General features: G+C 53.3%; 5 protein-coding genes across 7 annotated transcripts; 2 read left to right on the top strand and 3 right to left on the bottom strand.

The window, feature by feature from the left end:
* Positions 1-48: 48 nt before the first annotated feature.
* Positions 49-697, top strand: LOC101627023 (ubiquinol-cytochrome-c reductase complex assembly factor 3). Its single transcript, XM_004683377.2, has 2 exons — positions 49-224; positions 315-697. Exons 1-2 carry the CDS (start codon positions 105-107, stop codon positions 459-461), a joined length of 267 nt encoding a protein of 88 aa, XP_004683434.1. The 5' UTR covers positions 49-104; the 3' UTR covers positions 462-697.
* Positions 698-2,470: 1,773 nt separating this feature from the next.
* UBXN1 (UBX domain protein 1) lies at positions 2,471-5,590 on the bottom strand. 2 transcript variants are annotated; one of them, XM_004682714.2, is made up of 10 exons: positions 5,520-5,590; positions 5,332-5,419; positions 5,140-5,193; positions 4,949-5,055; positions 4,795-4,864; positions 4,096-4,287; positions 3,953-4,004; positions 3,689-3,805; positions 2,794-2,986; positions 2,471-2,613 (listed from the first exon to the last, which is right to left on the bottom strand). In XM_004682714.2, exons 2-10 carry the CDS (start codon positions 5,388-5,390, stop codon positions 2,564-2,566), a joined length of 894 nt encoding a protein of 297 aa, XP_004682771.1. In that variant the 5' UTR covers positions 5,391-5,419; positions 5,520-5,590; the 3' UTR covers positions 2,471-2,563. The 2 variants fall into 2 exon arrangements, with proteins under 2 accessions (XP_004682771.1, XP_012580500.1); XM_012725046.1 differs by having other exon boundaries at positions 2,471-2,986.
* A 2,497-nt stretch (positions 5,591-8,087) lies between these two features.
* On the bottom strand, positions 8,088-9,837 carry LRRN4CL (LRRN4 C-terminal like). Its single transcript, XM_004683376.2, has 2 exons — positions 9,477-9,837; positions 8,088-9,005 (listed from the first exon to the last, which is right to left on the bottom strand). Exon 2 carries the CDS (start codon positions 8,998-9,000, stop codon positions 8,299-8,301), a length of 702 nt encoding a protein of 233 aa, XP_004683433.1. The 5' UTR covers positions 9,001-9,005; positions 9,477-9,837; the 3' UTR covers positions 8,088-8,298.
* A 426-nt stretch (positions 9,838-10,263) lies between these two features.
* On the bottom strand, positions 10,264-20,216 carry BSCL2 (Berardinelli-Seip congenital lipodystrophy 2 (seipin)). 2 transcript variants are annotated; one of them, XM_012725447.1, is made up of 11 exons: positions 19,829-20,216; positions 18,022-18,338; positions 16,684-16,765; positions 13,418-13,561; positions 12,288-12,422; positions 12,015-12,112; positions 11,345-11,486; positions 11,138-11,198; positions 10,875-10,961; positions 10,665-10,784; positions 10,264-10,545 (listed from the first exon to the last, which is right to left on the bottom strand). In XM_012725447.1, exons 1-11 carry the CDS (start codon positions 19,904-19,906, stop codon positions 10,355-10,357), a joined length of 1,455 nt encoding a protein of 484 aa, XP_012580901.1. In that variant the 5' UTR covers positions 19,907-20,216; the 3' UTR covers positions 10,264-10,354. The 2 variants fall into 2 exon arrangements, with proteins under 2 accessions (XP_012580901.1, XP_012580902.1); XM_012725448.1 differs by having other exon boundaries at positions 10,905-10,961.
* A 217-nt stretch (positions 20,217-20,433) lies between these two features.
* On the top strand, positions 20,434-21,975 carry GNG3 (guanine nucleotide binding protein (G protein), gamma 3). Its single transcript, XM_004682712.2, has 3 exons — positions 20,434-20,662; positions 21,076-21,175; positions 21,455-21,975. The coding sequence occupies exons 2-3, from the start codon at positions 21,077-21,079 to the stop codon at positions 21,581-21,583; spliced, it is 228 nt and encodes a 75-aa protein (XP_004682769.1). The 5' UTR covers positions 20,434-20,662; position 21,076; the 3' UTR covers positions 21,584-21,975.
* Positions 21,976-22,878: the final 903 nt, after the last annotated feature.

Below are 22,878 nucleotides of genomic sequence, written 5' to 3'. Positions count from 1 at the left end.
GGTCGCGCCGAGTCGCTCTAGCCTGCAAGGGGGCAGTGAGACGGCGGTGGCCACTCTAGGCTGCGGGAGGCTCCAGAGGGCGCCTCACTGGGCGCGGGTAGGCCATGGAGAGCGTGCGCAAAGCGGTGATGGTGGGCATCTTGCTGGGCGCGGGAGCTGGCGTTGGCTCCACGCTCTTTGTTCTGGTCACTCCAGGCGAGCAGCGGAAGCAAACGATGCTGAAGGTGGGGGCAATTGGGAATCCCAGGTGGGATGGGCGGGAGGTGAGCCTCTGAGTGGGGTCCGGGACTGCGACCTTCTCGTCCTGCCCGCAGGAGATGCCGGAGCAGGACCCGAGGCACAGGAACGAGTTGACCAGGACCAATCAGTTAGTGCTGGCTACTCTGCAGGAGGCAGCGGCCACGCAAGAAAACGTGGCCTGGAGGAAGAACTGGATGGAGGACGGCGGGAGATCGGCGTGAGCCGGAAGCTGTGCGGGTGGCGTTGAGACCCTGCTCATACAAAGTGTGAGGCAGTCTTTAAATCGCGCGAGCTCACTGGGGAGTCTTGCCTCGCGGGGGCCGGTGTAGCCGCCGCCGAGTAAGCAGCTACCCCCCAAACCCTGCACTGACTGTGCCTAAATGCCCTCATCTTGGATCTGGGCATCGGATATGGCGAACTGCAGGAACTAATAAAATCATGTCCTTCCATCTGGAGAGTGAACTCTACGGTTGAACATCTCTAAATGCCTGCAGTTTTCTGGGGGTCGTCGCGGTGGGTGGGGATGCCTGTGGCTCCCACCTGCCCAGTCCCCCACGCAAGGCTGAGGCCCAATGGGGAGAAGGACCACTTTTCAAAACACAATCGAGCCATGTGGTCAGTAAGTTTGAGCGAACTTCAGGGGGTAGCCAAGTGACATTCTTGAAATAGAACTCCCCTGGAAAATCGTGTTGGGGCTGATGCCCGCGGAAGATACTTTGGGTTACTGTCCTTAAGGGAGGTTGGAGGCCTTCGAGCGCCGCGGTGATATCAGCTGTGGCTGTTTTAACCAAGGATTGAACAGGCTCAGAGAGGCAACTGCTCTGTGCAGGAGGCCAGCTTGGGGTCAGAGCTTGATTTAACTGTGTGTTCCAAGTCCTCTGAACCAGTCCTGCTCTATCATAGGTGTGAGTTAGACTCAGCGCCTCTCTGGCACAGAGCAACAGCAACCTCTCAGTAGGTGTGAGGGGCTTCTTTCCACTCTGAATCGTCATAGGTCTTAGAGATGCTATTGAGGGAATGAGCTAAAGCTATTAGCGGGATTGCAGCCCTGCCCTAAGTCAACCACTTCCTTCAGTCAATTCACTTCCCTCCCGTTATACTGATTCCAAGCAAGACTGCAATAATGAGGGCTGGGGTGGGGTGGGGGCAGGGGGAGGGTCACAAAGCTGCTTTTATGGAATGAAGCCAGAACACTGAGATGTGAAGGCAGGTGTGAGCCTTGGGTGCTCTTGAAAAGCCAAAAGCTGCTGGGTGGTGAAATCATTCTTTGAGTACATTTGTTATGTATGATCTTCACAGTTACAGCGACTCTTCTTGCCTGGGAACAAGAGTGAAGAGGTCAGCAGCTGCTTGAAGAAACACCAGGAGGAGGTGATGCACAGCAAAGCCCTGTGAGGCCAGAGAAACAGCCAGGCTCCTGCTTTCATTTGGGCAAGTCACAGGCTTTGGCTTCCCAGTCTTAAAGTGGGGACAGCTGTACTCGGCCCTTGTTATTGATGCCTTCATATCAGGTAACACAAACACAACTGTGCAGGCATATCAAGTCCTCGTACCTTTTAGTGCATTAGAGAGAGGTTGTGGAGGCCACTCTCAAGTCTCAGTGTTTCTGAATGGCTACCATTAAAAAACGACTACTCTGAGTAGCTAATACTCCTGGGGCCTGTTAGAGGGCCATGGGCTGTGCTAATAATAGCACAGTATTCCATGCCCCCCACAACCCTGTCAACAGGTGCTATTATGCTGTTACTAAAGAAAAAACTAGGCTTGGGCCCTCTCTGGTGGTGCAGTGGGCTAAGGTGCAGTACTACATATTTAGCCACAGCTGCTTCAAGTTCGATCCCCGGCCAGGGAACTGACCTACATGGTACTGCAGACCTCTCCTGTCTCGCCTGCTCCCCTCAGCAGTTTATTTTAGTAGCTCTGCCTCTTAAGCTTCCTACTCTGTCTCTCATGAAGCCTCTTAACCGCCCTTGCACCTCTGGCCTGTATGTACCCCAGTTCAACTAGGATTAAAGAAATCAAGGCCACGGCTGGTGAGGATTTGGGGCCAGTGTTAGAAACACAAGATGTATCCAATGTTCCCCGCTCCCAACCTCCCACCCAACTAATCAGACCCAGTGATGAGAAACTCTTTGTTGGAAATTTAAGGATAGAGTCGACCAAAAACCTTCCCTTTAGCTTCTTCTGCCAGTTTTGTCCCTCCTAGCCACTCAGGAAGGAGTCAGGCACATACAGAACTCAGAGGGTCTATTTATTAGGAAGGAGATGTCAGTGCTTTAACAAAGATGAAGAGGTCAGAGAGGGATGGTGGAATAAAGGCTTCTCAGCTGGGACATTTCTTGGCCACAATGAGGACAGCAGAAGGCACAAGTCCTGAAGAAAGAAGAAGTTGTGAGCCACAAAGATACCTCCCTTTTTCACTCACACCCCCAAATCCTGACCTCACACCACCTCCAAGAAATCCCTTCTCTTAGAATCCCTTCTTTTCTCAGGCACGCTGCCTCCCCCCTCCCCCCCCGCCCCATGTTCTGTTCCAGGTCCCGGGCATCATACCCAGCTCCTGCAGAGGCCGTTCCATGTCAGCCTCTGAGAAGGCCCGCCGGGGGAAGCCACTGAGCAACTGCACAGGGTCCTGGCCCCCTCCAGGTTCCTCTCCCCGGTGCAGCTCCACATAAAGCCTCACAGCTGCCAGCTGCTCCCGGGCCCGGAATGTCTGAGTCAGTGAAGTCCCATCTGGCAGCCTGACCTATATGGGGTAAGAGAGAGAGAGTGCTATCACAACTGAGTGAGGTGGCCCAATAAGGAGAAGGGCAAAGACGGCTCCTTCCTCTTAGACTGAAGCAGCATGTTTACTATTTAAAGCACCTAATGAACTCATAATTTAAAGAAAGACAAGATTACACAAAAATATCCGAGTAAAAGCCACATCATGTAAATATCTGTGTAATGCACCAAATGAAAACACAAAAAGGGAATTGCTGAGTAAGAGGGAGACAGGGATTTAAACAAGACATAGCAAATGAAATCTGACACCTATTCTAAGAGTTGAGGAGGTAGGATTTCAAAAGTCACTTACAAAGAAGGAAGAGTTCGGCAAAAGGAATGTAACAAAAAAGTTCTGAGCTGGCTACCTCGTAGGACAACAAAAACAAGGGTACTGGGCCCTCGCTGGGGACACAGCGGGTTAAGCACAGCGTTTCAAGACTGGCTGCTCTTTCGGTGCGAGTTCGATCCCCGCCCCAGAGGTGATCCACATGGCGCGGCGGCAGACCTATCTCGCCCGCTGCTTCCCTCAGCAGTGTACTTCGTCCATCTGCCTGTCCTGCTCCCCACTCTGATCATGGTGAATCCTCTCATCACCCCTGCACCTCTAACCTGTACCCCAGTTCTGTATGTATAATTTTTTTTAAAGGGTATTGAGGAGCAAGATGGGATTCAGAAACAGTACCTGTATGCGACACTGGTCATACTCCCGCTTGGTGGGAGGCTCCTGGCTGGGAGAGGAGGGAACAGGACCTGGCTCTGTAGTTGGTGTGGATGGCTGAGAACCCACACTCCCGCCATACTGAAGGATAAGCAAAAACGCCTGTTTAGATACTCCTCCACTTGGGAGAAACACTGTATAATCCCATCCTTTTCCTCTAAAACTGGGAAAGGAAATTTCCTAATGACCTTGCCCTGTCCGCCCCCAAGTATCTTCTCCATCACCTACCTTCTTGGCTCTCTCTGCTTTGTCCCTTTCAATCTTTTCTCGAACTCTCTGTCTGGAAAGAACACAGGAGGAAAGTAGGCCAGATATTGATAGAAAAATTCACTCCCTTCTCATCTCTTATACAACCCCCTTATCACCCAGACCTGGCTGCTAACTCTTCAGCCTTTTCTCTTCTCCGCTCTTCGGCAGCCCGACGCATCTCATCTTCCTGTAGCCTCTGTCGTGCAGCTGACAACTCTTGCCCTTGTCTCCTGCGCTGCCGTTCCCGTTCCAATGCCTCCCGCTCCTCTCTTTCTTTGCGCTCCCGCTGCTTCTGAGCCACCAGCTCCAACATCCTGTGTGGCAGAGAGCAAAGCACTGGAGAAATGAATGTGGATTGGCAAGGTAAGTATATCACATGGGACTCAGAAAACACAATCAGGGAATGTGTCTCAAGACAAATGAGAAGAACAAAAAGGAAAACACTAAGAACGGGTGGAGGGAAGGAGGAAAACAACAGATTTTTCTCCAGCAGACTTGTGTACTGCAGAAAGGTGGAAGATGATACTCAGAAATGTGAAACTGAGGTCCTCCCTGGTGGTGCAAAGGGTTAAAGCACAGCACCATAAAGTTATGCACAACCACTGCAGCAAGAGGCCAGGGAGTCACCCACATGGCACAGACCTCTCCTGTCTCCCCCACTGCTCCCCTTAGCAGTGTATTTCATTAGATCTGCCTGTTCGGCTCCCCACTCTTGTCTCAGGTGAATCCTCTCACCCCCTGCATCTCTGGCCTGTACCTCAGTTCTTGTATGCATAAATAAATAAATCTTAAAAATAAAGTAAGAACTCTCTCCACTATACCTCTTAGTCTGTTCCTGTTTTTCCTCTTCACTCAAAACGGGTTTGTCTTCTCCCGCTGTGGAACCAGGTCCTACAAACAAGCAACTAGTGTTATTCCCTGGTTCCTCCTCTCCAGCCCTTCCTGAAGAATCACACTGCGTCCCGCGGTCAGGACCTTCAGGGCCACTCTGTTCTGAGGATGTGGGCTCCCGCCCCAGGGTATGTCCCAGGGGCGTCGCTAGAGGCTCGTCCACATCTGGGTCATCTTCATGCTCCATCAACCTGCGGGGAAAGTAGGGAGGGAGGTCAACGCTGAGGTCCCTCCCAGTTGTTCCCAGTCCCCTGCCACCCGATCGGGGCGCTCACCAGTCCATGGCAGCCTCGATGCCCTGGTTCCCTGTGAGGGCCAGAGCCTTCTCCCTGAGGGCAGAAATACCGTGAATGGAGCCCCCGAACCAAGGGAACTGTCAGGCCGGGGCGTGAAGCCTGAGGCCAGGCTGGGGTCATGGCGGGGCGGATCCGCGACCCCCGCGGCCTGAGGTGAGGGGGCTCCCTTACGCGCGTCCCCTGGGGAAGCCCATCTCGATGAGGCTCTCCAGAGCCGTCAGCTCCGCCATGGCGCCGCCGCCGCCGCTTCCGCGGGGACCTGGTGGACAAGGAGAGCGGAGGGGGTGGTCAGCGAGGGCGCCTCCGGCCCCGAGGCCTGCCCGCCCCCGGCGTCCAGGGCTCGGCGCCGGCTCACTCACTCGGTCCTTGGCCGGCTGCGGACACCGACAAGAAGAAAGCCGAGGGAAGCGGAAGTGCCCGGATCTGTTTGGGTCACGTGGGCGCGGATGGGACGGGAGCCGCCGAGGACCAGAAAGCGTAGCCCGGATCTGTGCGGACAGCTTAAGGCGGCAACCCCCTCCGCTCCAGCAAGGACCCCTGGCGGCGGGGAAGCGGAATGGCCCCGACACCCCTGGGAGGAATGACTCCAGCTCCTGACACAGCCTTTTAGCGCAACTAGTTGGAAAGTCGTTTGCAGTGTTTATTAGGAGTCATAGAAATGTGCACACTCTGACCCGCTCATCCTCCCCGGGGAATGGAGCAACCCTCAGCTCTCTGCCAAAGGGATCGTTGCAAAACAAATTATCTGAGCTTGTCATCACCAGCCTGCTTAAAGCTCCATGGCACCCCAGTTACCAAGGAGGAAACAAATGCCATTAGTTTGGCTCTCTCTTGCCCCTGTTTTATTAGAGCTCCATCTGTAAAGTGAGGGTAGCCATAGCATCCACCCACGCACGACTGTATTGTGTAAATACTGGTAGCTACTGCACAGTTTCATGTCTCACCACTTGAGGATAATTTGTATGTATTATAAAACAGGTCCTTTCCCCCCCCCTTCCGAGCTTTGCACCTACTGGTTCCTTTGCCTGAGAAGTCCTGCCTCTTCTGTGGGCTTGGTTAACCTCGAATAATTTTTCCAGACTGGATTCTAGGTTGTTTTCTAAAGGAATCCTATTTTGACCATCCCCTTTCCATTTTCCATCTCTAGTCCCCCCTGAAGTCCGTATTCCCTTGCTGGCTGATCCCCTAGCACTCCATTACTCCGAGTGTTAGATCCCTAAAGGTGAAGTTCACTTTAAATGTTTATTAGAAGGCAGAATAATAAATTAATGACATTGATAATATATTCACTAGAGACTCTTATATGATTAATCCATATTAAATCACAATAATCTATATGATGGAGATTTGTTATTACTTACAGGAAACAGGTGAAGTAATCTAGTCACAAAGCTGGTAAATAGCAGAGCTTGAAACTCCAACAGTGTGCAAACTCACCAAATCACTATGCTGATTGTCCCTCCCCACCCCACCCCCAGTGAAGATCAGGGGGGTGGTAATCTTGTTCCCAAATCCAAAGTCAACCCTTTTCTTGCAACAGCAAAGCTCTTACAACCTTAAATTTGTCTCATCTGCAAAAAGGTGATACTATCTCTTGGAATATTATTGTGATGATTAAATTACAGCATATAAAGCAGATCTTTAATAATGAGATAGCAGGCCACCATTATTTACAAATGAATAAATGCTGAGGAAATACAGGAGTCTACAAAATATCCACTCCAGTGTCTTAAGTGTATTCTAGGGAAGCAATGCATTCTACGTTTCTTAGATATCCCAAAATAAAAGAATGATGGATCTGTATAGTACTACCTCTTAGACTACTTCTAGGTAAGAACCCTGTAGAAATACATAATGTTAGAAGCTGTCCACAGCAAACTCTGGAAAAAAAATATTCCAACCAAGAGCGATGACTAAAGTCAATTAAGGCGCATTCTCCTGTGGAAAACTAAACAGCCTTTAACATTACCAGCAGAAAATTCGTGACCCATGCAATGAGAAAACACATCACTTAGGGAAAGATTTGCTCTGGTAAAGGCAATTACAGAAGGAGGAGAATTTTCACTTTATAGTTTTCAGTATATTTGAAATAGGTGAGTTACTTTTATAATAAAAAAATTACAAGGCCAGTACAAGTTATAATTATACTTAGTAGCAACTTAGACTTTTCTATATGTAGCTGACTTGAAGACAAATTAAAAAAGTACACTACCTGAAAAATAGCTGTATAGACAGGGAATTGAAAAGGATGTAATATTATTACTACTTTTTTTTTTTTTTTTTACTAGCTATAAAGTGTCCAGACCGCAGCTTGGACAATGGCTTTCTTCTCCCATCATGGAAAAATGGCAGTCATTACTTTCCACCCACTTCGAACTCAGGTGGATTCTGATTTAGGTGTGTGCAGACACAGAAACTAAACCAAAGGCAAAACGAAAAGGGTGATCTCTGGCCCCAAGGTCCACCCTGCAGAAACTCAGTTTCCTAGTCCACAAAGTCACCAGAGTGGTCACAGGATATATGTGACCTCCTCTGAGGCTACATGACTAATAAACAGTCAAAGTTCTACATCTGGCCCCTGAGCAAAGAATGGCTTTTACATTTTAAAGTGCTGGTTATATTCTTATACAAGTACCCTGTAAAACTTTTCATATCCTTTTCTGGAAACACCAAGGGCCTTTAAAAAGAGAAAAGCTGGCCCTCCCTGGTGGCGCAGCGGGTTAAAGCGCAGCACTGAGAAACTAAAGCCACTTCCGCATGAGTTCGATTCCCGCCTGCCCCGGAGGTGACCACATGGCGCGGCAGACCTCTCCTGACCCGCCCTCTGCTCCCCTCAGCAGTGTACTTCGTCCATCTGCCTGTTCTGCTCCCCACTCTGTCTCTGGTGAAGCCTCTCGCCGCCCCTGAGCCTCTGGCCTGTACCCCAGTTCTGTATACACAAATAAATAAATCTTAAAAAGAAAAGAAAAGAAAAACTCAACTTTCTACCCCCTCCTAAACGTCAGCTCCTAGCCCAGTGCTAGGTCTGGGACCTGCAAGGGTTAGGGAACCGGATCCTGGAATCAGCCTGGCCTTGCGCGTCAGTCCCGGCAGCGCCGGGCGGCAGTTGGCTGCCATTTCTCCCGGATACGGGTCAGATCAGAGCCTGGGGGTGGCTCGGGCCTGGCGGCGGGGGCAGCCCCAGCGATCGCGCAGGCAGAAATGCCAGATCAGGGCTGAACAAGTCAGCAGCGCCAGGGCCGTGCCTACTCCCGCGGCCGCGTGCACCAGACTCCTGGGTCTGGGCGGCACCCTGAACCTTCCGCAGGGCCCGAAGGAAGGACCGCCAGCGCCGTCGAGGCCCAGGCCACCCGGGCCCGGCACACTGCTCTCTCCAGCCCCGTTAGCAGCCACCACACACACGACGTAAGAGCCCCCAGGCTTCAGTCCCTTCAGTTCTGCTCTGCGGAAGGTCGAGTTGAGAGGCGGGCCCTTCTGGGGAGCCCCGCCGCCGGGCCAGAGCAGCAGCCAGTACTGGTGAACCGGGGAGGAAGGCGCACACCAGTGCACCACCGCCAGGCTGTCTTCGGCCACTAGGCGCACTTCCCCCAGGCGCGGCTGCTCCGGCGGCAGCGCCGGGCTGGAGAGCCCGGGGCACAGGCAGGCAGGAGCGCTGGTCCTCTGCAGCTCTTTGCAGGGAACCTGAAGGTGGCGGCAGCGGTCATAGTCGCAGGGCAAGGAGGGTGAGGTTGTCTCCTCTTCCTCCTCTTCCTCCAGGTTCCCAGGGGCCAGGGGCTGTGCCCCGGGAACCAAGGAGAAGGTGACCGCCAGGACCCCTAGAAGGCAGGGAATGCCCAACATGGATTCTGGAAGGGAAAGAGGCAGATTGGTCAGGGCAGCTGGGCCCTGAGGCCTTCCAGGCCTCCTCCGGCCACAAAATGTCTGGTGACTGGGGCCACAACTAGGGACCCAGAGGAGACAGCTTGTACCCTGGCTTCTGATAGGGCTCCTCGCTTGGTTTCATGAAAAAATGAAGAGACAGATGTGAGCAACCCAGAGCCAAGAACTCCAAACAGTTAATAAATAGATGGAGTACTGGGGTGAGAAGAGGAGGAAATAAAAATGATTTAACTCATTCCAGGGAAGAAAGGTGGGATAATTCTCAGCTGCGACCCAGAGAACTAACTATAAATACAGCAACAAATGTAAAAACCCAGAATGGACAAAATGAGAACGAAGGGATGACACAAAAGAAAGAAGAGAGGACCCCAGAATCATGACTCCCCACCTGCAGGATTCCTCACCCCCTACTCCCCCCCCCCACAGCGGCACCTCACCAGTGGGGAGGCCTCAATGCAGAGGGAAGCGCCTGCGGTGTCTGCTGTCTGCGGGGGTCAGACTGAGGGATCCGGGAGCACAGGCGCGCAGTTCCGTTTGGTCAGTGTCTTCAATTTCATGTGTTTTGGCTGAACGCTTTTCTGTGCTTGCACTTCGCTAGAGCCACCTCGTCCCCCTCCCCGCTAGTGCTGAGAAAAGGGCTGGGTCCTTGGAAGGCCTGAGTCACAGGCCAGAGATGGGGAAGCCACAGGCATTGCCTTCAGCTGGAGGCCAGGACGCCTGGGTTCTGAAGGGGGATCGGAATGTGGAGAGCAGCCAGCAGAGGCTGAAGCCATGTGGAGGAGAGCAGAGGGCCACCTGGCTGTATCGGGGAGGAAAACAGCTGTGCGCAGCATGGGGCCTGGCTCACAAAGTGCTGTTTTGGTAAAAATCACACCACATCCCTGGCAGTCATTTCCTGCCTCCTGCCTCCCAATGGACAGAGAAAGGGAGGGGTACGGGGCCCAGGGCCCAGGATGATGTATGGGCGCTGCAGACCCGCCCTACATGATTCCCCTCTTCGGAGGGAGATGAGAGTCACGCGAAGGGAGTGGACAGTCAGGTTTCCTCTCCTTGGACTAGCCTGGGCTAAGGACTGGAAGGAGCTGTGCCTAAAGCAGTCCAGGCGCTGGAGGTCTGCCTGCTGCAGCAGACAACTGTCTCAGCCTGGAGGACGGGGTGCCTGTGGCACAGGCTTTCAAGTAACAGAGTTTTCAAATGGCTGAGAATCCACTTCAGAGTCAGAAGCAGCTGGCACGAAAATAGTTTATTGGGGAGAAGGGGATGGAGAGGGAGCAGGTGGGAAAGGGCTGGAATGTGGGGGCTCTGCCCGTTCTCTTTAGGAACTGGAGCAGGTGGAGCGCTGGCGGAGATGGCCCCCCGCAGGCTCGGAGCTGCCCAGCGTCTCCGGGGCCAGGGCAGGGGCAGCTGCTGGGGCAGGGCCGGGGGCAGGGGCAGGGGCGGCGGCAGCTGCGGCAGCAGACAAGTTGGCCTCTGTCAGCAGAGCGGCATCCTCCCAGGAGCCCGAGCCTGGGCCAGAGGGCATAAAAGCAAAATTCCCAATGGAAATGAGCTCACAGAGCTCCCTCCCCCCTCCCCCCACACCCCCTGCCCATGTCACCGACCGCCTGGACTAGGGTGCCCCTCACCGTCACTGGCCTCTGGCTCAAGCTCGTCCTCGCCATTCAGGGGCTCGGCATTCAGGGGCTCGTCCTCACCATTCACGGGGGGCTGTTGATCGGGTTTCTCCTCCTCAGACAGCTGCCCCTCTGGGGTCACAAAGTCACAAAGACCGCCAAGGTAAGACCGAAGTGCCCCTGGGCACGGGGCAGGAGAGGTCATTGCTGCTCCCAACCTACCTGCCCCGGAGGGGTCATCAGGGTTCTCACCGTCCTCCGCAATGTCAGGCAGCTGGTTTGGCTCTTCCTGGCCTTGGGGTCCTATGTCTTCCAGGGAGTAGAAGACAGGGCAGGGCTAGGGTGGCCTTGCCTGGAGGCCTGGACGGCAGTGCCAACTTCACCTCCACTAGACTGGGGCCTCGGCTCCGTACGGGAGTGCCTGAAGCCTCAGACTGGGTGAAGCAGAGAGGCGAGAGTACCCAGCCCCCAACCACCGCCTTTACCTGGTGGAGGGGCAGGGATCCTTCGCTGACCTTCCCTTCTGTCTCTTCTCCGGATATTTACCTACGGTGGAGAAACTAGTGAGCGTTGAGGACTGGCCACCCTCACCAGTGATCAAGGCCCTTAGCCCTGGGCCCAGCAGGTCCCAGCCTACTCTACAACCAAAGGAGGATCACGATCACGGAGGAACAAAGGGGGCTCTGTGTGACCTGCAAGGAGAAGCGGTGGCGAGGCCAGATGCCGCCCCACACCCACTGCATGTAGCTGAAGAGCACAATGACGCTGAGGAAGGTGAAGTTGCTGGCAACACCCACGAAGGCGCAGGTCATTGGGAAGTTGTACAGCAGGTACCTGAGGCAGGAGCAGGGACAGGGGTAGTAGTAGTTACCAGGGCACACCACCTTCTAGTGCCCCAGAAATGCTTCCGAGGCCAGTTCCAGAGGCTTTGGCTAGTACTGGCCTCCCCTTCCCCACCTTTACCCACACAGCTAGGGGAGCCCAGAGGCCCAGAGTGGGGCTGCCTGGCCCATCAGGTTCTCACAAAGGCCAAGGGCCTGCAGGGAGTCCCCGCTCCACAGGGCCACGGACTCCCCTTCAGCTGTCCTTCCTGAGTGGCCCCGCTCTTGCTGAGCCAATGGCTGAAGACAGCAGTTCTCAACACAGGCTACAGAGCCACAGTTCCTGGGATGCTTTCTCAAAGTCTGACACCCAGAGATGAATCTAACATTGGTCTGGATGGCCTAGGGAAGGGACCCAAGCATCAATGTAAAGGTCCCAAGGAGCTGATAGGCTGATCGCAGCCAGGGCTGGAAACCTGTGGTGGATGTTAAACCTGCTACCTCTGCTTAGGGACCTTCAGGCTCATCAGTGGCTTCTCACCTGAGCCCAGTGAAGTGGGCGTGGATGCGCAGGTAGGCTGCATACATCTGGATGCGCTTGCTGTGGATCTCAATAATCGCTCCTGTTGTCGGCACGTACTGGGGATGGGGAGGGCAAATCAGGCTGGGATCCTGCTGCGACATCCTCACCAGCTCAGACTGCTTCCGGCCTCACTGTTGCTACCCCTCCGACCACACCCAGAGCTCCTCAGACAGTGTTCTGGGTGTAAGGGGAAGGCAGTCTCGAGCCACCCTTCTCTTCACCCCCTTTTACCGAGTTCTCTCTGTACTCTGGGTACAGCTCCACCTCCAGGAGCTGCTTCTGCTCCGCAAAGCCAAACAGGAGGAGGCTAGAGAAGACCAGCGTGTCCAGCATCTGGAGCAGGCTTGAACGATAATGCAGCATCACCTGGAAGGGCCGGATGGAGAGGCTGGGAACAGGTACTTCAGGTACCCAAGGCTCCCACTGCTCAAGCACCCCAGGTGGCCTATGACTGCTTCTTCCTCAGCCCCCCTACTCCTTCTGTTTCACTTCCTGCCCTCCACCCCCGCCCCACCGAACATCCTCCCTGTCCCATTCAAACACATCTCCATTCCAGTACAAAGGCCTCCCTCCCAAGAAGCCGTGCTAGGTTAAGCCCACCTTCGTCTCTGATCTACCCTTCTTCCAATTAGTTCTAATATACAGAGTAGACTGTTCAAGTGTAGTATACTGAAGCTTTTAGCTCCATGTGTGCATATTCAGGGACTTGCTTTATGATGCAGTTATGTTCACAATTTGTGTAAGAACAGAGGCTGATGTTAATTAAACACCTACTATGTGCTAGCAAGCCCTTTCCTCATGCAAACTGTCCTTGCTATGAGGAGTTAGCATTATACTGGTTGGTAAAATTTCTTGACCAAGGGGCTAAGTAAGTTATCCCTCAGCTGGCATGTTTCATTTTTTAAAAAAGACTTATTTATTAATGCGTACAAGAGCTGGGGTGCAGGCTAGAGGTGAGGAAGGTGACAAAGTGGGAGCAGAACAGGCAGATCTACAGAAATATACTGCTGAGGAGAGCAGCGGTGAGACAGGAGAGGTCTGCTGTGCCATGTGGGTCAGCTCCCTGGCCAGGGGGATCAAACTCACTGCAGTGGCTGCCAATAGCTTCACAGTGCTGAGACTTAACCCCTGCACCACCAGGGAGGGCCTCAGCAGGTATGTTTCTGAGTGAGGACTCTAGCCAAGTTCTGCCTGGCTCCTGGACATACCTGTTTTCAGTGGCTTTACTCCCTAGACTGTACCCCAAAGATGGGCATGCTCAGGGGCTACCTCAGAGCTAGGATGTTAAAGCCTAAGCCCTACCCAGGCGCCTGATACCCGCCATCCTCCTCCACCCTCCCAGGCAGGCCATGAACACTTACGGAACGCGAAGCAGTAGAGATGATTCGACCACCTCGGGTGTAGCAAGAGATGGTGACCAAGAACATGCCCAGATCTTGATTCACGGGCGACTCTGGCAGCTCAAGCTCTAAGGTGACGCGGTACGGCTGTCCATACATCAGCACCTGCCCAAGGCAGCCCCACCTCTTCTCAAACATTTTTGGAAAATTGTTACTGTTCCTGATCCCTTCCCTTTGACCCTTCCACACTTGGCCACAACCTCCTGGTGAGTTAGAGGCCTCTCCGTTGCTCAACCTAAGGCGGTGCTGCCCCCTCCTGGCGGCTGGCTCCTTCCCAGTGAGAGTGCCGTCCCTGGGCTCTCCCTGAAGGGTTCTGAGAAAAGCTGTGTCATATTTCCTTTCCAGAAGTGAGCAGTCATGTTGCCAAGTGGGCCATCTGTGACTCAGGCCTGTGTCCCCGTGAGGCCATCCTCCTGGGCCTAGCCCATCTTCACTGACATTATTAATTAAGCCACTGGCAGAAGCGCTCCCCACCTCCCCAGCTAGCTCTGGCACTGTGGCTCCGGATCACCTCTGTGCTGGGTCCCGATCTTGTAGGTGGGCCCACCCTGGGACTCGAGCAGGAAGGCTTCTTCACTGGGATTAACCTCAACATTTTGAACATTTGCCATCAGACATCCCCTAGCTGCCCCTGATCAGCCCTATATCCTTGAATTCTTTGTTCAGTGACTCTGACCCTGCAGCATCACAGGGGGTGGTAAAGCTTTTATGTTTAACCAGTGAGATAGTAACTTAAAAAACAAACAAACCTTTCCCTAGCCCACAGTGAGGCTGCTCCCAAATATGCCCATGGCTATGAGGGTATTTTGGACATTTTATCAAGAGGGCAGGATGGAAAACCATTGATCAAAGCCTTGGCTTTACAGAGACTCTATTTTCAGCCTGAATTATCTGACTCCACAAGGTTCCTACCCCTCTGTAAAGACCACATGTCTCTAAGTCAGGTGCCTCACTGAATTCTTTGAAACACTGAAGTAAGTAGTTCCCTGGTTGGGACCTTTGAGGGAAGTGAAAGCAACTGCTACTGGGTATGGGTTTCTTCTTGGAGTGATGAAAATGTTCCAAAATTGGTGGTGGTGATTGTCCTATGAACAGACTAAAGTGAGTGAACGGTACATTTTAAATGGGTGGACTGTATTATACAGACTTAGATCTCAATACTTCTATTTCCATATTTAAATATGTATGTGTGTGTGAATATAAAGATTTATTTATGCATAGAAGAACTGGAGTACAGGCCAGAGGTGAGCAGATCCACTGAAGACAGAGTGGGGAGCAGAACAAGCAAACTGAAATATACCACTGAGGGGAGCAGCGGGCAAGACAGGAGGGGTCTGCTGTCCCACGTGGGTCACTCTGACCCAGAATCCAACTTATGCTGCGGTGGCTGTGGAGAGCTTCCTAGTGCTGTACTTTAACCCCTTGCGCCAACCAGGGAGGGCCTGTTTTTTTTTAAACTAGTAGTTCTGTGTAAATAAACAACGCGTCCTCCAAAAGACTCCTAGGACGCTAGCACCATAATCTGCGAGTGCCTCTCCGCTTCTGTTCACAGTTGTCTCCCCAGTGAGCACTTTCCTCTCTCCCCCATTCCCATGCAATAGTCACCCTTCCTTGAAAATCCACTTTGAGCCTCACCAATTCCACAGACTCACACTGATCCTTGAAAATCTCCCGAAGCGCAGAATCCACATCTTATTCTTGGCTCCTCAGTGTGACATGTACACGTGTATTAACCCCAGAGGCTCTTTGGAAGCAGGGCTCCCCTCAGTACTAACAACACAGTACACTTACATACTCTGCTTCACCCATGCGTTTACTCAGAAATGCCCACTGCTGATAAATAATGAGCCTGCTTTCATCATCAGGGACATGGGTCCTTCATCTTTCCTGTCCTCCCATCATCCAGCAGCCTCGCACCAATCCCCTGAGGCCTCCTGCATCCCACTATGACCTGCGCGGGGCAGCTATACACTGTGCACACTGGCTTGGGCACAGACATGCTGAGGCTTTGTTTCTAATACCCACTCAATACAGTGTTTATTACTGTATTTTAGCCAAAGAAGCACGCAAGATCAATGCCTTCACAGAACATTCTATCATGTTCTCCCAGTTTCTCTCGCAGGGCTGCAATGATCAGTCTTTGTCTTGCAATGCCCAGCATCCCACCTCACCACTGTGGAATGTTCCTCGGGAGGCCCACTCGTCTGACCTGGTCAAGTACTCCTTACAGTTTATACTCCTCTCTTCAGTGACAGTTTATTTCTATCCTGTGTTTTCTACTTTGACAACTTCTCAATAATTCCTCACTTCATCAATCATTTCTAGTTGGAGACACTTTGGTGCATGATCCTTTCAGCATGAGCTAGGTTTTAAAATGAATCTCTTCTGCATCACGTTAATATGAAGTTCATGTATTCATCAAGACCCAGAACACAGCCCTCGCCCACACAGTCACGTGCTTCTAAAGCCACACCTGCATGGCGCTTGGCTCTCTGCAAGTAGCTGAAGTTGAGGCTGATGGGCTGCACCATCACCTTCAGTACTTCTTGGCCCTGGCCCCGACCACTCACAAGGGGCACACTAACCCACACATTAGCTCAGAAGCAACTTCTGGAATTCACTTTTGAAAATAACTTCCAAATCATATTTAAATTCTTAGTAAGTCTGCCAGGCGAGTACTTCCATTTACATTATTAAATGACAACTCAAAAAGCTCTTGTAAATCGAAATGATGTTGCTTCTTCAAGGCTGTTCAGGGATCTGACTCTTCTAGAACCTCTAGTAACTTGCCTAGTATAGAAGATTGCCTTCCCATTCTGCATTTCTCTGGGGTTCCAGGTCTGTTTCGGTCACGCTGGCATCTGGCCAGTTCCCGGCACAGTAGCCTTTGTGAATCACACTGATCAGCCAGTAGTTTCACAAGCTTTCAAAACTCTTGGGTGGATTTCATCCTAGTCCAGTGCAATAGCTGACTAGTTTCCTGAGGGCTAAAACCTACTCCTCTCATAGATATGACACGGCTGGGAAGTTTGAGAAGATCATTGCTAACATCTGCTGCAGGAAAGAATAATCCATGCAACTAAATTTACACTTTCACTTTAAGCTCCCTTTCCTTTGAGTGACTTCTTCTCAGTCTCTGCTACTCAATTCTTGCTCTCCAGGTCTTTCTTGATACTTTCTATTTCAAATCATCAGAGCTCTAATGAGACCTCTTTTCCCATACTCACCCGATCACGTCCGGTCTTAGCCAGCGAGACATTGGCAACAGGAAAGGAGCAGAGTAAAGAGGCAGAGGAGTCACAGTCGGTCCTAAATGAGAATGGGGATGACACTCCACTAAGTTATAAAGTCGACCTCACCTGTCTGTACCTCGCTGGCTACTAGGACTCACTGGCCCTCCTGACCCCCTTCTCTCTGACAGACAGGGAAAACTGCAGCCAGGAAATTTAATCAACACAATTCTTCTGTTTTCTTTCAGCTAGTTCGGCTTATTTCTTCTCCCTGGAGCAGACATTCTTAAATGGAATCTGTGGTTGAATGGTTAGTTGAACAGTTGTTTTTCAATATTTTAACACATTCATTTATTTATTTTTAACTGAGGTAATATTTGGATACCCCAATCAACCACCGTGGCACACCCACCACCAAATCACCCATAGTTCACCACTATAGTCCACTGTGCTTCCCTCCCTTTGTTCTCACCCCTCCCGCCCCCCAACCCAGAGGGGTGTTTTCAAAGAACCACTAAGTGACCTTGATAAAAATGTAGATTCCTGTGCCCCACCCCTAGAGATTCTGATTTACTCTGGGTCTGGGGTCTAGTTTGTCCTCCAAAGGGATCCATAGGTGATCTTAGGGAGGCTCACAAATCCCCTCAAACTATAGGCCAAAGGCATATGGGTGTGTGTATATAGCACAAGCATGGACATGTAGGTACATTTTTATGGCAGGTAGGGCAGTTTTCACGAAAACCATGCCTCTTAAAAGCTTAAGAAGCTACATCTTATAAATTACAGCTCATGAACAGGGACTGGGGGGGGGGCGTTGGGGGGGAAAGAAAGACTTTGGATCATTGGTAATAATGCCCTTATCAATCTGTCTTGAGGGGAAAAAACACAGAAAACTTGGCGGGGTCTATAAAATGGGAAGGAACAGAAGGTCTGCGAAGAGGAAGGGCTCTGGGAATTCATTCAAGCGCCCCAGGCACCATGAAAGTACCCACAAGGTAAAAAGCTCCTTTTCCAGGTTTCCTCTCCTGGAGGGCAGGTAGGTCTGAGATGACCCAGGGATTGGGTTGGCTCAAGTGTCTGGTGGTCCTATCAGAGATCTTGACCCAGTCCAGCAGAACAACCTTCCTTTTAATCAGATCTCAGTAACGAGGGGTAAAATAGGGCCCTAGAGACCTGCCAGCCCGGTTTCCTCCAACCTGGGCTTTGAAAGATAGGCAGTCGTGGACACAGTGTACTCAACATCCTCCTAAAAGTGGTGTTTGCCAGAACGAACTCTGAGGGCCCTGTAGCAATTCTCTCACACAAGTCCTCTACTCTGATAGAAGCCCCTCTCACCTGTAGTAGAAATTCACGGGACTGAGGTGGCTGATTGTCGGCATGTAGGAATAGTAGAAGGAGCCGTAGAGGAAAACAGACACCCAGAGCAGGAGGAGGATGGTACAGAAGAGCACCCCAAACTGCAGCAGCAGCTTGCGGGCACGGCCTGCCAGGACATGGCCTACCTCCTGCGCCCACAGCAAGGCAGGCACTGGTGGGTCACCAACCATGGCAGGCTGTCCAGGGGCTCTGGCCCCAGGCTCAGGTCTCACGTTCCTAGCAGCTCTGCCACCTGGACGCCACCCCTGGCCATGGGCTGCAGCAGCTGGGGGTTCCTGGAAAAGGACAGAGGGGGAAACACTGGTTCCTTTTTGTGGGAAGGTGGAGAAAAAAGGACAAGCTTGGTGGACAGGCTTGAGGAGCATTAGGAGGACACAGCAAAGCCTTTGTTTGATGTGGCCTTTCTCCAAATGATTGCTTTCTCAGTCAATTATCCATACCCATTCCTCCACTACGCTCTCTCAGTCCCCGTGGCAGAGATGCTCAGTTGAAGTCATCCTCAGGCTCCTTGATTCTGGGACAAGCCACCGTAATACTCATCCACCGCAATATGAAACGGGAGCACCTCAAAATTCTTACAAGGCGCTTCACACTCACGTGCCACTGAGTCCAGACTGTCAGGTGCTTGCACGGGGAGAAGGGGCGAGTCGCCTAAGTTTGCACAACCTGGCTCAAAGCCAGCAGCGAGGTGCAGGGACAACAGCTCCCCACGTTTGTCCACTGCGTCTCCAGCTCGCTCGCTCCCAGACCGAGCGGCATCCCCTAGTCAGGCTGGGCATCCAGCGACTCCCCGCCGCTCTCAGCCAGCCCCCTCCGGCTCTGCGCTCGGCTCCGCGCCCGGAGCCCCCACCTAATCGCGCCACCATGGAAACCAGCCCGCCGGCCGCCGCGGCGCCGCGGACTCACCAGCCTAGCGCGCTGCCGGGGCAACGGCGAGAGGGACTTCCGCCTCCTGGGCGGCCCCGCCCCCTCCCGCCCAGCCTCCAGCAAAGGGGGCGGGGCCTCGGCGGGGGCGGGGCGGGGCGGCCCGGCTGCGGGGTCCCCGCCTTCCCCGCTAGGCTCGGACCGGACCCTCCCTTTGGTCAGTTATCCTCCCGTTTCCAGGACCAAAGGAGACAAGCGCCCCTCTTTAGGTCCCCAAATATGCCCCGTAAGTCAGCAGCGTCCCCTCGAGGCTGCCTTCAGCTCATATTTTCACCACCGGCCTTAAATGACCCCCCCCACCAAAAGGAAAAAAAAAAAAAAGGTGGAAAGAATCCAGTTAGCGCTGATTTTTAAGGCTCAGGAGGTCCCGTAGGCGTCCCCAGAGAAAGGCGCGCGCCCAGAGAATGCTGCGGGCGGCAGGAAGCTGCGCAACTTGCTTGCGGCGCCTGCAGGCCCGCTGGCCTTTCCACGTTCCTAAAATAAGTAGCAGTTCAACTCCCAGTTTCTGCTCTTCTGATGCGGGATCAACTTCCTCTTATCCTAGACGCTCCCTCAGGCTCCCTCCAACGCATCACCTTGGCAGGCTGGCGCACCTGCCATTTTTCTTACAGTTATTCACCCCAAATAAGATCCCTCTGAGGGTGAAGTCAGTGTTGTGTGTCTTTGCATCCCCATCACACTGAGCACAACGCTGCAGGTATGTGTGTGTGTGTGTGTGTGGAGGATGATCTCTTAAGCAGAACCTCCCACTCCCACCCAGGTAGGCAACCTCCCACCCCCACCCAGGTAGGCCATCTATTTCCAGAAACATCCACTGACTGTCCCCCCAAAAGCTCCCTACCTCCTCTTTGTCCGATCCTTTGATCTGGTCTCCGGGTGACTCTTTCGCTCCAGCTTCTCCTTCTCTTTGGTCTGCCATTTCTTTAGACAGATCCCTGACGTACCTCACCGTTCCTGGATCGTCCACTCGAGTCACTTGTGGCTAGAACATGAAGTGGTGATCTAGAAGCGGAGACCTGTAGCTCGTCACATTTTCCTGGGTCTGAGGAATGGAGGGTCCCTGGGAGAGAAACGAAGAATCAGGTGCTAAATGCTGTGTCAGTGTGGAGGGTGGAGGGGAGGAGGGGGGCGACTGCCCAGCTGATGTCAGATTTTCAAATGAGCAGGGTCCCCCCGCAGCCAGTACAGTCTTCACTGCAGGGGCTGTCACAGGTCCAGACCACCCCATCTGAAGGGGGAGTCGGCCTGGCCTCAGCATCTTCCACCTCTTTCCCGGAAAGCTCTAGCCCAGGACTCAGGATGCCTGCAATGGGGGAGGGGCAAGTAGTGAGACAGTAACAGTGGGGGTGTGCAGGGGCTGCTGGCAGCAGTCAGACTCCCCCACTGGCCAGGCAGTTGGTATGCTCCAGCATCTGAGCAGCTCCTTCTAGCATCCTTCATCCTTCAGGTACAAGCCGTCTGGGCAGTGCTTGAGCGATAGAACCTGGGATCCAGCCCTTGACAGACCTCTGAACTGACTCTCCAGCGGCCTTCTCTACATCAATTGCTTCTACTGCTGCCTCCGTTACGTTCAGTGGCAAGTCTCTGCAAGGTGGGGTCCCCATCGCAGGCAGAAGGTTCTGGTACACCCCACTGACCGGAACCCTACGGGTGGTGCTGCTGCGTGTGGTCTAAGGTGAGAAGGGAGCATCCTGCTTTTCTCCCACTGGGGCTCAAAGGGGCAGGTCTTGAAGGTTCTTTGTGCTCCTTATCAGGGCGGGGCTCTTGCTGGTGGAGGCTTTCAGGATTGGAAACACACATGGCTCCAAGGGCTGCAAAGCTTAGAAGCATCTATATGCTTAATGGTCTGTGGGCCCGGGCCCGGGGGTGACCAGGGAGCCTCACATTCCATTGCTTCATTTCCTCAGCTGAGAAAGACAGGGATGGGATGGCCACTGGAGGAGGGGGGAGAAAAGGAGTACAAAATATGGGGGCATATAACCCCGGTCTTGTAGAGGTTAGTAGAATGAGCATGGGGGGCGGGAGGTGGCCTGTGGCTGAGATTGTGCAGGGGCCACTCAGGTGCTCTGAACTCTCTCTTATCTCCAGGATGAAAGGGGAGACTCCTGTGAACAGCACTATGAGTATTGGGCAGGCCCGCAAGATGGTGGAACAGCTAAAGATTGAAGCCAGTTTGTGCCGGATAAAGGTGGGTGGGACCTGGGATCCCAGTCCTTGGCCAGGCAGTGCTGTAGGTTCTTAAACCTCAGCAGAAGTGATGCTTTCTCCTTGGCTCCCTGGATCCTGGAAGAAGTCCTGGGTTCTGTATGGAGAGCTGTGCCCTAGACTCTTGGGGGTGAAGGGGCAGAAGATGGTTTCAAAGGGCCCTAAAGATGGCAAAAGAGAACCCATTTGGGGTGGTTGGGGGGGGAAGCTTTGGTCCCTTTCAGGGATTCTGGTTACCAACTGCCCTCTGACTGTGTGCCAGGTGTCCAAGGCAGCAGCAGACCTGATGACTTACTGTGATGCTCATGCCTGTGAGGATCCGCTCATCACCCCTGTGCCCACTTCGGAGAACCCCTTCCGGGAGAAGAAGTTCTTCTGTGCTCTTCTCTGAGTTGCCCTGCCCCTCCTCCGAACTCCTCACCTTTCCTCTCCTGGGCCCTTCCTTAGATCAGTAATTGTCATGAACCCCGAGGGCCCCCAGCATCCCATGCCTAGCCCTTGGCCACCCCTGAGGGGTTATCTGAAGCACAAGGCCCGCCCTCACCTATCTGTCGACCCCATTTCTTCGTCCACTGTGGCCGGGCCCCAAGCACCCCGTGATTAGGGCACCATTTGCTCCGCCCACATGAGGGCCGTCAGACTGCCAGCGTTCTGCCCACTTCCCTCTGTGACCCGCTCAGACAATGGGGAGAGAGCTGGGCGGGGTGCTTGCTCCACGTCTCACCTGAGCTACTGGAAGGGGGAAGCCATTTGAAGAATAAAGTCATCCAGAGTCAGAGGACAGCTCCTGTGTTAGCCTTCTTGGGGGGGAGGGGGGTTGGTCACCAGTCAATATAGGCTTGGGGTGGCTGCGGCCGGTGAAAGGCTCACCCTACACTCAGGGTACAGGCTCAGAGGTCGGCGAGGTGCGAGAGTGCGTCTCAAGTGGAAGACTTCGACTACAGCAGACAAAGGATACGGCGAGCTTTCACTCGCACCAAGGCACGCACGCTCGAGGGTAATAAACGCTGTGAAAACGAAAACAGACTGAACCGGGCGGAGTAGGGAGTGGCTCCGGAGGGCAGCAGGAACTCAGTAGCGGAGGGGAGGCGCTTGGCTCCAGTTACGGCCAAAGGGGCCGGTTTTACTTCTAAGATGGCCGCGCCCACCGCGGTCGCTTTCCAAGATGGCCGCCGCCATAGGCCCCGAGCCAACATGGCGGCCCACGTCACGGCGTCTCTCCATACGGGGCTTCTCAGACATCCCCATTCTTAAAATGGCGGCTCTAGGCATCCAGACTTTTCAATATGGTCCCTTCCGTGCTCGTGTTGTCTCAAAATGGCTGCCCTTGTCCTAGCCGAGCCGACACGCACTCCCACCCACCCCGGCGCCTGGGAGTGGACGATTCCCGATTCAGCTGCAGGCACACGGGCGGCCACAAACAAGATATATGGGCTGGGGTAAGGGAAGCCCCCAGCAGGCACGGCGTCGCAGGCGCTGATCGTGGGGCGCTTGCGAGGAAATCCAGATTTCTACAGTTGGCAAAGTCGAGCCTCCCTTCAGCGGCAACTAAATGTATGGTTCTTGCTGGCCGCCGATCGTCTCGGAGCGCCCTTCCTCGGTCGCCTCCTGACCTCACTGGCTGCTGCATAAGCCCTAAGTAGTTCAGTGGGATTGCACGAAGAATGGGGGCTTGGCTTAGTCGCG

Source organism: Condylura cristata, unplaced genomic scaffold (assembly GCF_000260355.1).
Source record: "Condylura cristata isolate star-nosed mole 26May11 unplaced genomic scaffold, ConCri1.0 scaffold00015, whole genome shotgun sequence".
In the NCBI taxonomy this organism is placed as follows: domain Eukaryota; kingdom Metazoa; phylum Chordata; class Mammalia; order Eulipotyphla; family Talpidae; genus Condylura; species Condylura cristata.
The sequence above is the reverse complement of the archived record's forward strand: the minus strand, read 5'-3'. Positions and strand labels throughout refer to the sequence as shown.

Bases quoted from the DNA above. Each gene is read 5' to 3' on its own strand.
- BSCL2 (XM_012725447.1), bottom strand. From the start codon at position 19,906: ATGGCAGACCAAAGAGAAGGAGAAGCTGGAGCGAAAGAGTCACCCGGA. The intron at 11,487-12,014 runs GTGAGAAGCCAC...CTCCTGCCTCAG, and splicing joins GCCCACTTCACTGGGCTCAG to GTACCTGCTGTACAACTTCC. The intron at 10,962-11,137 runs GTAAAGGCGGTG...ACTCCCTGGAAG, and splicing joins GATCCCTGCCCCTCCACCAG to ACATAGGACCCCAAGGCCAG.
- GNG3 (XM_004682712.2), top strand. From the start codon at position 21,077: ATGAAAGGGGAGACTCCTGTGAACAGCACTATGAGTATTGGGCAGGCC. The intron at 21,176-21,454 runs GTGGGTGGGACC...ACTGTGTGCCAG, and splicing joins CCAGTTTGTGCCGGATAAAG to GTGTCCAAGGCAGCAGCAGA.
- LOC101627023 (XM_004683377.2), top strand. From the start codon at position 105: ATGGAGAGCGTGCGCAAAGCGGTGATGGTGGGCATCTTGCTGGGCGCG. The intron at 225-314 runs GTGGGGGCAATT...TCCTGCCCGCAG, and splicing joins GGAAGCAAACGATGCTGAAG to GAGATGCCGGAGCAGGACCC.
- LRRN4CL (XM_004683376.2), bottom strand. From the start codon at position 9,000: ATGTTGGGCATTCCCTGCCTTCTAGGGGTCCTGGCGGTCACCTTCTCC.
- UBXN1 (XM_012725046.1), bottom strand. From the start codon at position 5,390: ATGGCGGAGCTGACGGCTCTGGAGAGCCTCATCGAGATGGGCTTCCCC. The intron at 5,194-5,331 runs GTAAGGGAGCCC...TTCTGCCCTCAG, and splicing joins GGCTTCCCCAGGGGACGCGC to GGAGAAGGCTCTGGCCCTCA. The intron at 4,865-4,948 runs GTCCTGACCGCG...GCTTGTTTGTAG, and splicing joins AGAACAGAGTGGCCCTGAAG to GACCTGGTTCCACAGCGGGA.